At 62.6% G+C, this 12,439-nt stretch overlaps 1 protein-coding gene and 2 non-coding genes across 9 annotated transcripts in view; 2 read left to right on the plus strand and 1 right to left on the minus strand.

Moving 5' to 3' along the window:
* The first annotated feature begins 1,531 nt into the window (after window positions 1-1,531).
* On the plus strand, window positions 1,532-1,603 carry TRNAP-CGG. The gene has a single exon. It is a non-coding gene; the product is annotated as a tRNA-Pro (tRNA).
* A 512-nt stretch (window positions 1,604-2,115) lies between these two features.
* Window positions 2,116-2,187, minus strand: TRNAP-AGG. Its single transcript has one exon. It is a non-coding gene; the product is annotated as a tRNA-Pro (tRNA).
* Window positions 2,188-8,737: 6,550 nt separating this feature from the next.
* The window catches only part of MPZL1 (myelin protein zero like 1), a 53,563-nt gene continuing 49,861 nt past the window's right edge, over window positions 8,738-12,439 (plus strand). For 4 of the 7 annotated variants that reach the window (XR_004280172.1, XR_004280173.1, XM_032318748.1 and 1 more), the window contains exon 1: window positions 9,219-9,483. Coding sequence is in view for 5 of the 7 variants with exons in the window: in XM_032318748.1 (XP_032174639.1) it covers window positions 9,234-9,483 (250 nt within the window). In the remaining 2 variants the exon portion in view is untranslated. Of the gene's footprint in view, window positions 8,994-9,218; window positions 9,484-9,641; window positions 9,901-12,439 lie in introns of those variants that run through there. The other 3 variants (XM_032318749.1, XM_032318747.1, XM_032318746.1) reach the window with 2 other exon arrangements.

Genomic DNA, 12,439 nt, shown 5'->3' on the forward strand with positions numbered 1-12,439 from the left:
CTCGGACGGCCGCCCTCCCCAGCCACGTCCTCCTGCTCCAGGGTTAGGGTTAGGGTTGGGGATGGGGTTAGGGTTGGGGTTGGGGTTGCGGTTGGGGCTGCGGCTGGGGTTAGGGTTAGGGCTCTGCGATGTCAGCGGGGCCAGGCTTGGCTTTTCAGCTTTTGCTGTTGGATTTGAGGTGTTTACACCTGAAATCCCCTCTAGCCCCGCCCACAGCCCCGCCAAGGGCGCGAGCTCGGGTCCTGACCTTCCGTCGCCGAGAGACACCCCGGGTGCCCGCGGGCCTCAGAGGAAGGGGGCGGGGAAGAGCAGAGAAGCAGGTGGAAGGTGCGGAGCCAGACCAGCGCGGACCCTCGCGGGACCGTCCGACAGCGAGGCAGCAACAGCTTCCACAGAGCGGGACCGAAAGGAAGCTTAGGGTCCAGAAACCCGCTGCAGGGGCCAGGACCGCCGCCGCCCTGGGGTGGTCGGGGCGGAGGCGGGCCGCAGGTGGAGGCGGGGATGAGGCGGGGCGGAAGCGGGGCCGCAGGAGGGGCCGAGGCGGAGGCGGGGCCGCAGGTGGAGGCGGGGCTGAGACGGAGGCGGGCCGCAGGTGGAGGCGGGGCAGGGGCGGGGCGGAAGCGGGGCCGCAGGAGGGGCCGAGGCGGAGGCGGGGCCGCAGGTGGAGGCGGGGCGGAGGCGGAGGCGGGCCGCAGGTGGAGGCGGGGCGGAGGCGGGGCCGCAGGCGGGGCCGCAGGAGGGGCCGAGGCGGAGGCGGGGTCGCAGGTGGAGGCGTGGCTGAGGCGGAGGCGGGGCCGCAGGTGGAGGCGGGGCGGAGGCGAGGCCGCAGGCGGGGCCGCGAGAGGAGGCGGGCCGTAGGCGGGGCCGTAGGCGGAGGCGGAGCCGGGGCGCGCCACCACGGCGGGGCCCCTCCCGCCGGCCGCAGGGGGCGCGCGCACGCAGGGTCCTCCGGGTTCCCGCGGGCGGCCGGACCCCCGTCGCCCCTGTCCCGGTAGCCGCCCTCCCGCGGCTCCCAGCGCGCCCCCCGACGTCCCGCGTGCCCTTTGCTGCGGCCGGGCGGTAGCACGTCGGAGCAGCACGTCCGACGTCCCCGCTGAGCTCCGCACCCGCAAGCCCTCGCAGGGGCGGACGACCCCACCGCGGACGCGGACGTTCTCTCTTCACCGTCCTCTGGGATTTCCTCCCCGCGCGCTGGGCCGCCTCCAGCCGCGGCTCCCCTCCGAGGGCGCGAACCGGGGGCTGCGCCCGCTCGACGAGGCCCCTGGCGCCCAGCGAGCGCGGGCGGAGGCGGGCACCCGCCGGCGCCCAGGCAGCCGCGGCCCCTCGCGCGCCGTCCCCGCCGGGTGCAGCGTGGGCCGCGGCGCAGGGTGGCGACCGGCCGCACCCCACAGGCTGAGCGGCGAGAGGGGCCCCGGGGCGCACGGCTGGACGCGCGCGGTGCGGGCGGAGGACGGGTCGCCGGCCGGGCGGGGAGCGCGGCGAGAGGCGGCGAAGGCTGAAGGGAGGCGCCGGGCACCGCTCTGCCGAGAGTGGCTCGTTGGTCTAGGGGTATGATTCTCGCTTCGGGTGCGAGAGGTCCCGGGTTCAAATCCCGGACGAGCCCAGGCTTTTCTTCCCCGCCACGCCCTCCACTGTCCGCGGCTTTTTTTCGTCCTCACGCAGCCCGTTTAGACACACGACGACTGCGGCGCCGGGGCTCGGGCGGCAGCTGCTCCGGGGCTGCGGAGCGGGAGGCCGCCGCGTGTCCCCCTGCCTGCGGCGGGCAGCGCGACCCGCGGCCCCCAGAGCACGCGCGGGGGGAAAGGAGGCTCCGGGCGCGGGCGCGACCCCTCTCAGCCCCGCACGGGGCGGGCGCGGACGAGCGGCGGCGCGGGGAGGGCGGGCAGGTGCCGAAGCCACAGCGGCGGGCGGCGCGGGCCGGAGCGGGGTCCTCCCCGCGCGCGTCTCGGGTGCCGGCCGGGTGGGAGCGGCGCCTTCAGAGTCCGCAGGGCCCGCGTCCTGCCCACGCCCCTGCATCCGTCCCGGCAGCTCTTGGGTGTACCGTGTGCACGAGTCCAAAAGTCTCAGTTTTGCGTCTTGCAGCAGCACGTCTTTATTTCGGGAGTGAGGAAAAGAGGGCTCGTCCGGGATTTGAACCCGGGACCTCTCGCACCCTAAGCGAGAATCATACCCCTAGACCAACGAGCCGGCGTGACGAACAGGCCCCGGCCGTGCTAGAGGAAGCTGCGCCGCGCGGTCCGGCGCCCCCACGCGGCCGCTCGGGGTGCTGCTCGCGTCCTTCCGGCTCCGGCTCCGCGCGTCTCCTCGCTTTCCCGTCAGGAATCCGACGCGGAGCGCGGCCGCGGTCCCGCCACAGCCGCGACCGACTTGCCTCTCGGTCTAGGAGCCGCGACGCTGGGATCCTCGCGGCTCACGAGCGGCGGCGCGTCTGCGACAAGGTCCTGCGGCAGGAAGGTTCCCGACTCGGCCTTACCCAGTCCCGCGCGCGGCGCTTCCCGCGGATGGTTTCGCGTCTACACGGTCTCGCAGGGTCCAGACGCCGCTCGCCCGCCCTGAGTTCGCGCCTCCGCGTTCCCGCTCCAGCGGTTCTCCTCAGCGGGGACGTCTCCTTCCTCGGGGAGCGGCCCCGAACCCTGGCCTTCCCGGAGACCTTTTACCCACATCGGCGTGTGGTGCAGGACCTACGTGCGGCCCGACCGCGTGTGCTGCGGGACAGGCGTGTGGTGCGGGGTCGGCGTGCGGCCCGACCGCGTGCGCTGCGGGGTCGGCGTGCGGCCCGACCGCGTGTGCTGCGGGACAGGCGTGCGGCCCGACCGCGTGTGCTGCGGGACAGGCGTGTGGTGCGGGGTCGGCGTGCGTCCCGACCGCGTGTGCTGCGGGGTCGGCGTGCGGCCCGACCGCGTGTGCTGCGGGGTCGGCGTGCGGCCCGACCGCGTGTGCTGCGGGGTCGGCGTGCGTCCCGACCGCGTGTGCTGCGGGGTCGGCGTGCGGCCCGACCGCGTGTGCTGCGGGACAGGCGTGCGGCCCGACCGCGTGTGCTGCGGGACAGGCGTGCGGCCCGACCGCGTGCGCTGCGGGACCCGACGCCGGCCCTAGCACTGCCGTCCGCGTGACTCCGTGCGACGGTGTCCGCGGTCCCGCGTCTGTCCCGAGGGCCCGCGTCCGGGTCTCTCTCGAACCCGTAGCGCTGACGCCCGCGCGAGCACGGCGCCGCCTGAAGGACGGTCAGTTCCCGGTTCCTCAGCCGTCCCCGTGCCGGTCCGCCGCCCGCGAGCAAGTCAGCCCCGACAACCGGCAGCCGCGGCGGGGCGGCCCGAGACCGACCTGTTCGCTCACTGGCTTCGCGTCAGCGTCCGCTCCTCTGGCCGCGACCCCGGCGGTTTGCCCTGCGCCCCGGACCCGGGCCCGCAACTCCCTCCCCGCGGGTGGCCGCTCGCCGGTGGCAGGGCCGAGCTCCGGCTCTCCCCGCGGCGGGGGTCTTGGCTCGAGGCCGTCAGAGCCGGAGTCCGGGGCCCTCCCTCGGCCCGGCAGGAGGGGCAGCCGCGCCGGAGATGCTCCTCGGCGCTCGGAGCCCGCGCGCTTGTTCCCCCACGACGCGCCCGGGGAAAGCGCCCCGGACTCGGGGAAGGGGGTCTTTCTCACGAGAATGGGGACTCCGGAGAGTGCGGCTCGGACCATGAACCGTCGCAGCCACGGCAGGTTTCGGCGAACCCGAGCTTCGCGGTCACTAACGGGTCTCTGGGCGCCCCCCCCCCCCGGAATTGGCTGTAGTTGCGACTGTTTTCAGGATTTTCCTTCTCACTCGTACCGCTCTCTGGGGACTGGGGGGTAGTTTGTCTGGACTCTGCGGGCTCCTCAGAGCGTCCCGTTCGCCTCTCGCGGTGCTGCCGGAGGACTGACGGTGACAAAACTCCAGATGCCGGCGGCCCGACTCGCGGTGAGAAGCAAGACAGCCCGTGACCCCCCCAGGGTACCGCCCTCCCTTGGAGTAGAGATCGTCACAGTGTCCAGGGGCACGAAGGGTCTTGAGAAACATTTCATCCCAGTCACAGCAAATGAAGAAGCCTTGGCACATCTACTTTGACCGACGACACCTCTCTGAGGACCCCCATTATTTTTGTTCCAGTTTGGTACCCAGAAACGCTAGACTCTGGGGAATTCGAATTTTCAGACCTTCAATATTTGCCCCCCTTCTCCTGCAAGAAGCCATTCTGTCCATAGAAACATTAATGAAATCGACTTAGCTTCAGGCAAACCCTTCTCATGGTGGCCTGGGATTCATTTTTTATTCTGTCTGATATTTATTCATTAACAGTCAAATTCTTGGTGTTCCAGGAACCTCCTGCAATCACTACCCACAGATCACGGTGTTCCAATGCCTGTAGCAGCAGGTCTGTAAAGACAGGGAAGGAAGGAATGCCGCCGAGAATACCGGAAGTGGTCCCAAACATCTGGTTGAAATTTGGGTGCCTGTCACCCTCTTCCTACTTTGTCCCATTAATTCCAGGTCCTTCTCTATTTGCCAGCAGTAGACGCTCCTGAGCGCACCTTATCTTATCCCTATTAAGAAAAGATAAAAAGTCCTTAGAAATTCCCAAGGCCAACCCCTCCTTACTACTCTGTTTGTTGTACGCTCCATGAAGGAGGAGGTCTGTGAGGGCGAAGGGCCTGTGTCAATAACTATTATCAGAAGGCCTCTGCACATGATTCTCTCTTATTATTGATTCTGTAGGGGAAATTCTCCCCAAAGAGTCCCTTTTTTTCAGAGGCAGCCGTCCTTGAAAAGGACCCTTCTGACCTGACCGGAAGTCTTCGCTGATTCGGATTGTATTGTCTGAACGGCATTAGCTGGCAAAGGGGACTTTCCCGGAGGAAGGGGTCTGTGAAGAGAAGGAAGGACCTTGGGCTAACAATAATGACTGGAATCCAAGGGGTTTGGGGCTTGTTTTCCCATTTACTCTCTATGGCAGGGTCAGAAACTACAACCTTGCATGACTGGTTTATTTTCTGTAACGTCTCTAGATTAATTTAAAAACATTCATTCATCTCTTCATCCAGCAAAAATGTCTTGAGCATCTGCTGTGTGCAACATGCTGAGTGTGTTCATGAGCAAAACAGAAACATTTCCATCCCCGGGGGGAACACACATTCTAGGGAGACGAGACAGACCCTACATACAACCAAGAAATAAATTGCAGGGGGAGGGTTTGCGATTTGAACAGAGGGCGAAGACAGGCCTCTTTGAGAAGATGACATGAGAGCAAAGGAAACACCAGGAGACATGCATGTACCTGAACTGTTCCTAAAACAGCCATGAGGACAGTGTGGCTAAGAGCAGAGGGCAAGTGTGAGGGTAATAGGAGACCAGCATTCCTATGCGTCAGGCTCTGACTTGGGCCCTGGGAAAGCAGACAACTGTATGGCAAGTCCCTTATATCCCTCGAGGGGGACCACTGTATATAGGAGACAGACAAGCAGGTAACAGCCAGCAGGTGCTGATAGGATAAGAGTAACCTTTACCGAGAACTCACCACCTACACATTACTCTCAGTGGTGTTCGCAAAGACCTTGACACCTAAGTCCCATCGTAGGTTTTCAAATCGCTGGAAATCTGAACGAGTACAGAGCTGTATATGCGCTGTGGTCATGTCTACACAGGGCAGTGTAGGGAGATACTAGAAACGGCAGAAAACCTTTTCAGAGGAACTCACCCTCTGGTGATGTTCTGAAAGATGGGAAGATAAATGCTGAGCGTCTGGGAGCAGAGGGAGGCCTAGGGCCTGAGGAATCCACAGAACAGAGCCCTGCAGGCGCTGGGGGCCAGCGCTCAACCTGAAGGCAGGTTGAGGTTCCACGACTGGAGTATGGGGTAAAGGGCCCCAGACAGGGGCTCACAGAAACTACGCGCCAGCAAAGGGTCTGGACGTCATGCTAAGGACAAGAAGGAACCCACGAAGGCTCTAAAAAGGGAGTTAATGGGAAATCCATTCTATGCACTCTCTGGTGGCTGTAAAAGTTGTGGAAATACCATGGAAAGTCCAGCCCCCTGCAAAACACCTCCGAGCCTGGGTGTTCTTGTTTGTTCTCTCTGGACCCTGGACTGGTCTTCCTCCCCGCAAGCTATGTGGAACTGGAGAAGAAGGGGGAGAAACTGGCTGGGGCTTGAATCTAGGGAAGAGGAGCTGGTGTGCTCAGTCTGGGAGTGGTCACATCTGGGTGTCACCCGGGAGTCCTTATGGAGGCCTGACAGCAACTAGTGCTCAGATAGACCAAGCGCTCCGACCCTTCCAAGAAAACGATGCCTTGGAATCCGTTTTTCCTTTACATCACATACTTGCCGGCAAGGGCATTCTATTGACTTGAGACTGGTGATCTGACCTTTCTTGTGAGCACCTTGTGGCCACATGAGGCTCATGTTCCATGTAGCCCTTCTGTGGTTTCCCTGACATCTAAGTGCCTTCTGATTGCCCATGGGGGTGTTGTCAGCATTTTAAGCTATGCCCAAGGCCCAGCATGTTAGCAGTCTTCCAAGACCAGGTTCTCTTCCTTGGCTTTTAGTTTTGGTGGGCTGGTAGCATTATTCTCCACTCAGGCTAGAAACTGAAGGTCATATCTGTCTTCCTGGATTCTCCCCCCACCCCCCTCTCTCTCTTTTTAAAGGTTTTATGTACTTATTTGAGAGAGAGAGAGCGTGTGCATGAGCGGGAGCAGTGGGGAGAAGTAGAGGGCGATGGAGAAGCAGACTCCCTGCTGAGCTCCATCCCAGGACCTAGGATCATGACCTAAGACACCGATGTGCCCTGGATTCTCTTCTCTTGCTTAGACTTCCCATCCAGCTGACCCCCATCCTGTTGCTCTCTCACTCAACTGAAACGCTTCTCCATGCCTTGTCCTCCTCTCCAGCCCCTTCACCTCTTTCTTCCGACCCTGTCTGCTGTGGTCAACCTTTTAAAACACAGAGCTGAGTGTGTCATTCCCCTTTTACTTCTCCCTACTGCCCACAGAATGAACAACCCAAAGCTCTTCAAAAGACCACAACAGCCTACTTTTCCAGCATTCTCTTTCACTCCCTCCTCTGAAGTTCCAAACTACACAAGATTTACCCACAGTTTCTTGGACCTGGTACTGCTTTCCCATTTCTGAGTTTGCTTTTGCTGTTGCTTTCCCAGTGAACTTTTACTCAACCTCTAAAGTCCACCTCAGGGGCACCTGGGTGGCTCAGTCATGAAGCATCTGCTTTCGTCTCAGGTCATAATCCTAGGTCCTGGGATCCAGGGGTCCTGAGCTCTGCATCAGGCTCCCTGCTCAGCCTGCTTCTCCCTCTCCCAGGCCCCCTGCTTCTGTTCCCTCTCTCTGTCAAATAAATAAACAAGATCTTTAAAAATAAAAAATAAAGTCCACTTCAAATGCTACATCCTTTCTGCATCTTTTCCACATGCCTCATGCACCAGTGGGTCCCACAAGAGGAAGATGTGTGTGTTGGGGTTTATCACTGATGTGGTTCTGGAGTATAGGTGAGGTCGGGTGGGGTGGAGCCGGGAGCTGAGGACCAAGAAAGAATTCTTGAGACGATATGGTGCAGAATGGTGGTTTATTAAAGCACCAGGACAGGACCCGTGGCCAGAAAGAGCTGGGCTATGAGGGGTGGCTGATTATAGACTATGGGGTTGGGGGAGTAAGGAAAAAGGGAAGTTTCAAAGGATATTTACATGTTAAAGAAGACCTAGAAGATACCGCAGTCCTTGCCATTGTCAAGCTAAGGTTGTTTTCCCCCACTAGCAAGGCAGTTGGGAGATTTCCCCGGAAGAATGTCACACGTTTCCCCCCCAGGAGTGGGGGGAGGGAGGAGGCCGCAGGTGACAGCTCATGCTTGGTTTTCAGCCAGTCCTTCTGCTCCCTCATCATCACCCTCCAAGAAGCCTATAACAGGACATGTGTCCTTGAGCACCAATGTCCCTGTTGGCCTTGGGTTTCTCCTTCTCTTCAAGCATTTAAACAGATTTAGTGCCTGTATGTCTACTCTGGAGGCCTGTGTGCTTTTGGGGAATAAAATCTAGGTGTTCTACATCCACAGCACATAATAATTATTCACTTAACGCATTTGTCCTCTAGCCAACCTGTGACATTCAGACACACTTCATAAGGATCTTACAGAGAAGAAAAGGGCAAAATGGTTGTCATGCTTTTTTAGTTTTCTCTCACTACTGCTAGTTATGAGTTGGCTTACAAGGCTAGCAAGCTAAAACAGCAAAAATGTCCCTTTGTTTAAAATGGACTTTATAGACAAAACCCTGAAATGAGGTTACATTTGGGTTTCTCACCATACTCTTTCCCCTCTCTTGTCCTAATGGTCCACACCCTTGCCTGGATCCTTCCTTTTCTTCACTCACTGAGCTCTTGCCCTGCTCCCGTCGCTGACGCGCGGCGCCTTTTGGGGGTACTGAGCATCCCCAGCATTTATTAGGCAACGGGGAGCGGCAGACGCTGTTCGGGGCCAAGAGACCGACGTGAGCAGAGTCAGCCAAGGCCCCTCAGACTCAGGAACTTCCCCACCCGGTTTCCATGGACAAACGAGGGGCGCGTTGTCCGCAGACGGACAAGCAAACGGAAAGCCAGGAAGGAGCGCCCGGCTCCGAAAGGGGCCTCGTGCCCGGCTCCGACGGCGGCGGGACCCCGTGCCCGGCTCTGACGGAGGGACCTCGTGCCCGGCCCCCGGAGCTCCGAGAGCGGGCCCTGGGGAGACTCGGGCAAGATGGAGGCGCCGTCCCGGCCCGCGGTCTCTCCGCTCGCCGCACGCCGCCTTCCCAGCGGAGCGGAGGGCGGGCCCCGCCAGGGCAAGGCGGGAGCCGAGCTCCCTGCGGCCGCCCGAGTCCCGCCGTCGCGCCCGTTTCCTCCGCTTTTGTGCGCGGACGGCCGCCTTTTCCTCGGGGCCCGGAGAAACCCGCAGCGCGGACCGCCAGGAGCGCGACCCGCGGCCGGGGGGCTGCCAAGAGGTCTGCGGGGCGGGAGCTCCGAGAGGCTGAGGAGCCGGCGGGCCCCAGGCGGACACCCAGCGGGCGGAGGCCGGGCGGCGGGAACCCGGCGCCTCCCGAGCCCGGCCTCCGGCGCGCGGAGAAGGGGCCAGGCGTGGTGGGGGGGAGACCCGGGGACTGGGGGGATCCGGGGAGGGGGCGAGGGGTGATGGACAGTCGGTGTCCTCCAATGGCGTCCTCCCCCGGCCGCAGCGCAGGCCAATGAGCGGAGCGCGGGGGCGGGGCCGGGGGCGGGCGCGCGGCGCGCAGGGGCCGGGGGCGCGGGCGCTGGCGGCGAGGAGGACCGGGCGCTGTCGGGAGCCGAGCGGAGCGCAGTGGGGACGGCGGCCCGGGGCGCAGCGGCGGCGGCGGCGGGGGACGATGGCAGCGCCCGCGGGAGTCGCGGCGGGGCGGGCAGACGCTGCCCGCAGGCGCTGGCTGTGGTCGCTGTTGGCGGCGGCGCTCGGGCTGTGTGAGTGGTGCCGCGGCCCGGGCGGGGTGGGGGGGACGGCGGGGCGGGGGGAGGGGCGCGGCGGGGCGGGGGGAGGGGCGCCGAGGGGGAAGGGCGCGGCGGGGGGCTCCCGGGGCCTGCGGCTGCGGGGCGAGGGGCGGGCTCCCCGCCTTGCTCCCGCCCGCCCTGCCCGCATGTGGCCCGGGGGCGGCCCGGCCCCGCTCCGGGGGTTCGGGTTCGGGTTCGGGCTCGGGCGGCCCGGGGTGGAGCGGTCGCCGCCTGTGGGCGCCGGCGGCAGGTCGCGGGGCCTTTGTGGGCGGTTTTGTCGGCCTGAGGGAACGTTTGGTCTCGCCTCGGAGGTGCGGTTCGGTCGAGTCGGGCTCGCCCGCAGGCCCCGACCCGCCGCCGTCCCCGTTTCTCTCGTTCGCGAAGCGCCGGGTGCGTCGCAGCGTCTGCGCTCGGGCTTTCCCGGCGGGGCGGCCCTTGCTGTGGTCTCCGGACCCGGGCGGGCTCGTTGGCGGGGCGATCCGGGGGGGGGCCTCTGGGGCGGGGAATCCCGGCGGCGGCGACGCGCCGAGGCCTCGCCTCGCCTCCGCGGGTCCGCAGGTCTGTGCTCGGTCTCGTCTCCTTTGAGGAGGGGTTCAGAGTGCGGCCCGGGGGGTGAGACCGGTTCTGGGTTTTCAGTGTTACTTGCTTATTTGACAGAGAAGAGCACAAGTTGGCAGAGGGGGAGGGGGACGCAGGCTCCCCGCCGAGCGGAGAGCCCGATGCGGGGCTCGATGCGGGGCTCGATCCCATGACCCCGAGAGGAAGACCTGAGCCGGAGGCAGAGGCTTGACCCACGGAGCCACCCAGGCGCCCCCAGTCCTTGTGTGTTAAGCCAACAAGTGAGGAAATAGACTGAAAATGAGGGGATGAGAAATGCTGTGCCCGACGGGAGGGGTCGGGCGCTGCTCCTGAGGGCGCGGCCCTGAGGCGGTCTCGTCAGGCGGTCTCGTCAGGCTCCAGCACCGCCCGCAGGACGAAACGCTGGGTGTTCGAGGGGTCCTGTGGAGGACGGTCAGAACAGCAGCTTCGCGCGGCTCGGACGCGCCCAGCGCCGCAGTCGGGGAAGAGGGTGGACAGGAGGCTGTCTCATGAAGCAGTGGCTCGTGCTGGCTTAATTTTGGAAGACTTGGCAAGAAAAAACTTGCCCTCGTCTTCAAAATCCCCTTTTCTGGCCGTCGACGGCGCACAGAGAGCAGTCCACCTCCGTAGAACACCTTGCAGAGTTCGGTCGGGATACCGTTATCCAGCAAACATTTATTCAGCACCAGAAGTGCTCCGGGAAGGACAGTCCCTGCCCTCCGTACTTTCCCTCAGTGGGAGAAGCAGCGGCGGTGAGATGAGAAACCCCCGTGGAGAGCCGTGTCCCCGAGAGCCTTGAGGAGGGCCCTCCTCCCACACTGGACGCGGCCGCCGGAGGAAGACACGCTTCGGAGTAGGCGTGGGGCAAGGAAACAGGGTCCTGAATGGACCTGTGGGTCGGTCACTGCGGTGGGAGGTTGGAGTTACCGGCCGAGGGCGGTGGGGCAGTTGAGGCGGGAGAGCCAGCAGAGGCATTCACTCCCAAAGGACCGAGTTTGCCTGTGTGAGGCTGGACGAAGGATTTTGTGCTCTGTGGGGACGCCAGGGATGGGTTGGAGTGGAGAGACGAAGAAACCAGAGGCTTTAATAATCCCGAGGAGACCGGAGACGTGGATTAAAGCTGGGAGCTGTGAAAGGGACACGCTGGTGAGCTCGTTAGAAAGTACGTTGGATCGGGCTTGCACATTGATTTGCTTGAGCGAAGGGTGATTCTCAGGTTCGGGGCTAGGGAGGCTGGGCCCATTTTTGGCAAGTGGGGCTTCTCACAGATGAATGTGGGATTGAGGGAGCAGTGATGACGAAGTTACCTTCGGGGTTGGTGAGTTCCAGATGCTGCTGAGACATCCTAATAGAAGTGGGCGGACGACGGTGGGATAGGTAGGCCTGGAGGTGAGAAAGTTCGGGCTGGAAATACAGATTTGGAAGGTATGTAGTTAGTAGTTAGAGCTGTGGATTGTTTCGATGAGGTCACCACCGAGTGTGTTGAAGGAAATAGAGAGGGCCAGGGACAGAGCCGGGGGTACGTGGAACCGAGAAGGAGGTCCGAACTAAAAGAATGAGGCGTCTTAGAAATCAAGAGGGAATGAAGTTTGGGTTTTTTTCCTTAAGATTTTATGTATTTATTGGACAGAGAGAGGTCACAAGTAGGCAGAGAGGCAGGTAGGGCAGGGGGAGCAGGCTCTCTGCTGAGCAAAGAAGCTTAACCCCATGGAGCCACCCAGGCACCCCAAGAGGGAATGAAGTTTTAAGCAAGAGGGAGTGGTTAACCGTGTCAGAAGCGATGAAATAGGAGGAGGGTTCACTGGGTTGTCTTTGGCAGCCCATCTGTAGGAGTGAACACACAGGGCGCCTGGGGGGCTCCGTGGGTTAAGCCTCTGCCTTCGGCTCAGGTCGAACCCAGGACCATCCTGGGATCGAGTTCCCCATCAGGCTCTCTGCTCACCACCCCCCCCCCCACCTCTCTGCCTACTTGTGCTCTCCCTCTCTCAAATAAATAAATAAATAAATAAATAAATAAAAATTGTAAAAAGCAGAAGGTGCGAGCACACAGTGTATGAAGCCTGGATCTCAGAAATCCGCACCACCCTCCTCAGTAAGCGGCACCGCCACTTGCCTAACTGCTCGGCCCAGGAGCCTACGGTCCACCTGCAGTTCCTCCCGGTCCTTCATCAGGCCCCACATCTGCAAAATGTGCAGACACAGCAAGAGAGGAAACACAAGCAGGGGAGTGGGAGTGGGAGAAGCGGGCTTCCCACTGAGTGGAGAGCCCGATGCAGGACGCGGGGCTCCATCCCAGGACCCTGAGATCATGACCTGAGCCGAAGGCAGAGGCTTAATGACTGAGCCCCCC

The sequence above is a fragment of the Mustela erminea genome, chromosome 17 (assembly GCF_009829155.1).
Source record: "Mustela erminea isolate mMusErm1 chromosome 17, mMusErm1.Pri, whole genome shotgun sequence".
In the NCBI taxonomy this organism is placed as follows: Eukaryota; Metazoa; Chordata; class Mammalia; order Carnivora; family Mustelidae; genus Mustela; species Mustela erminea.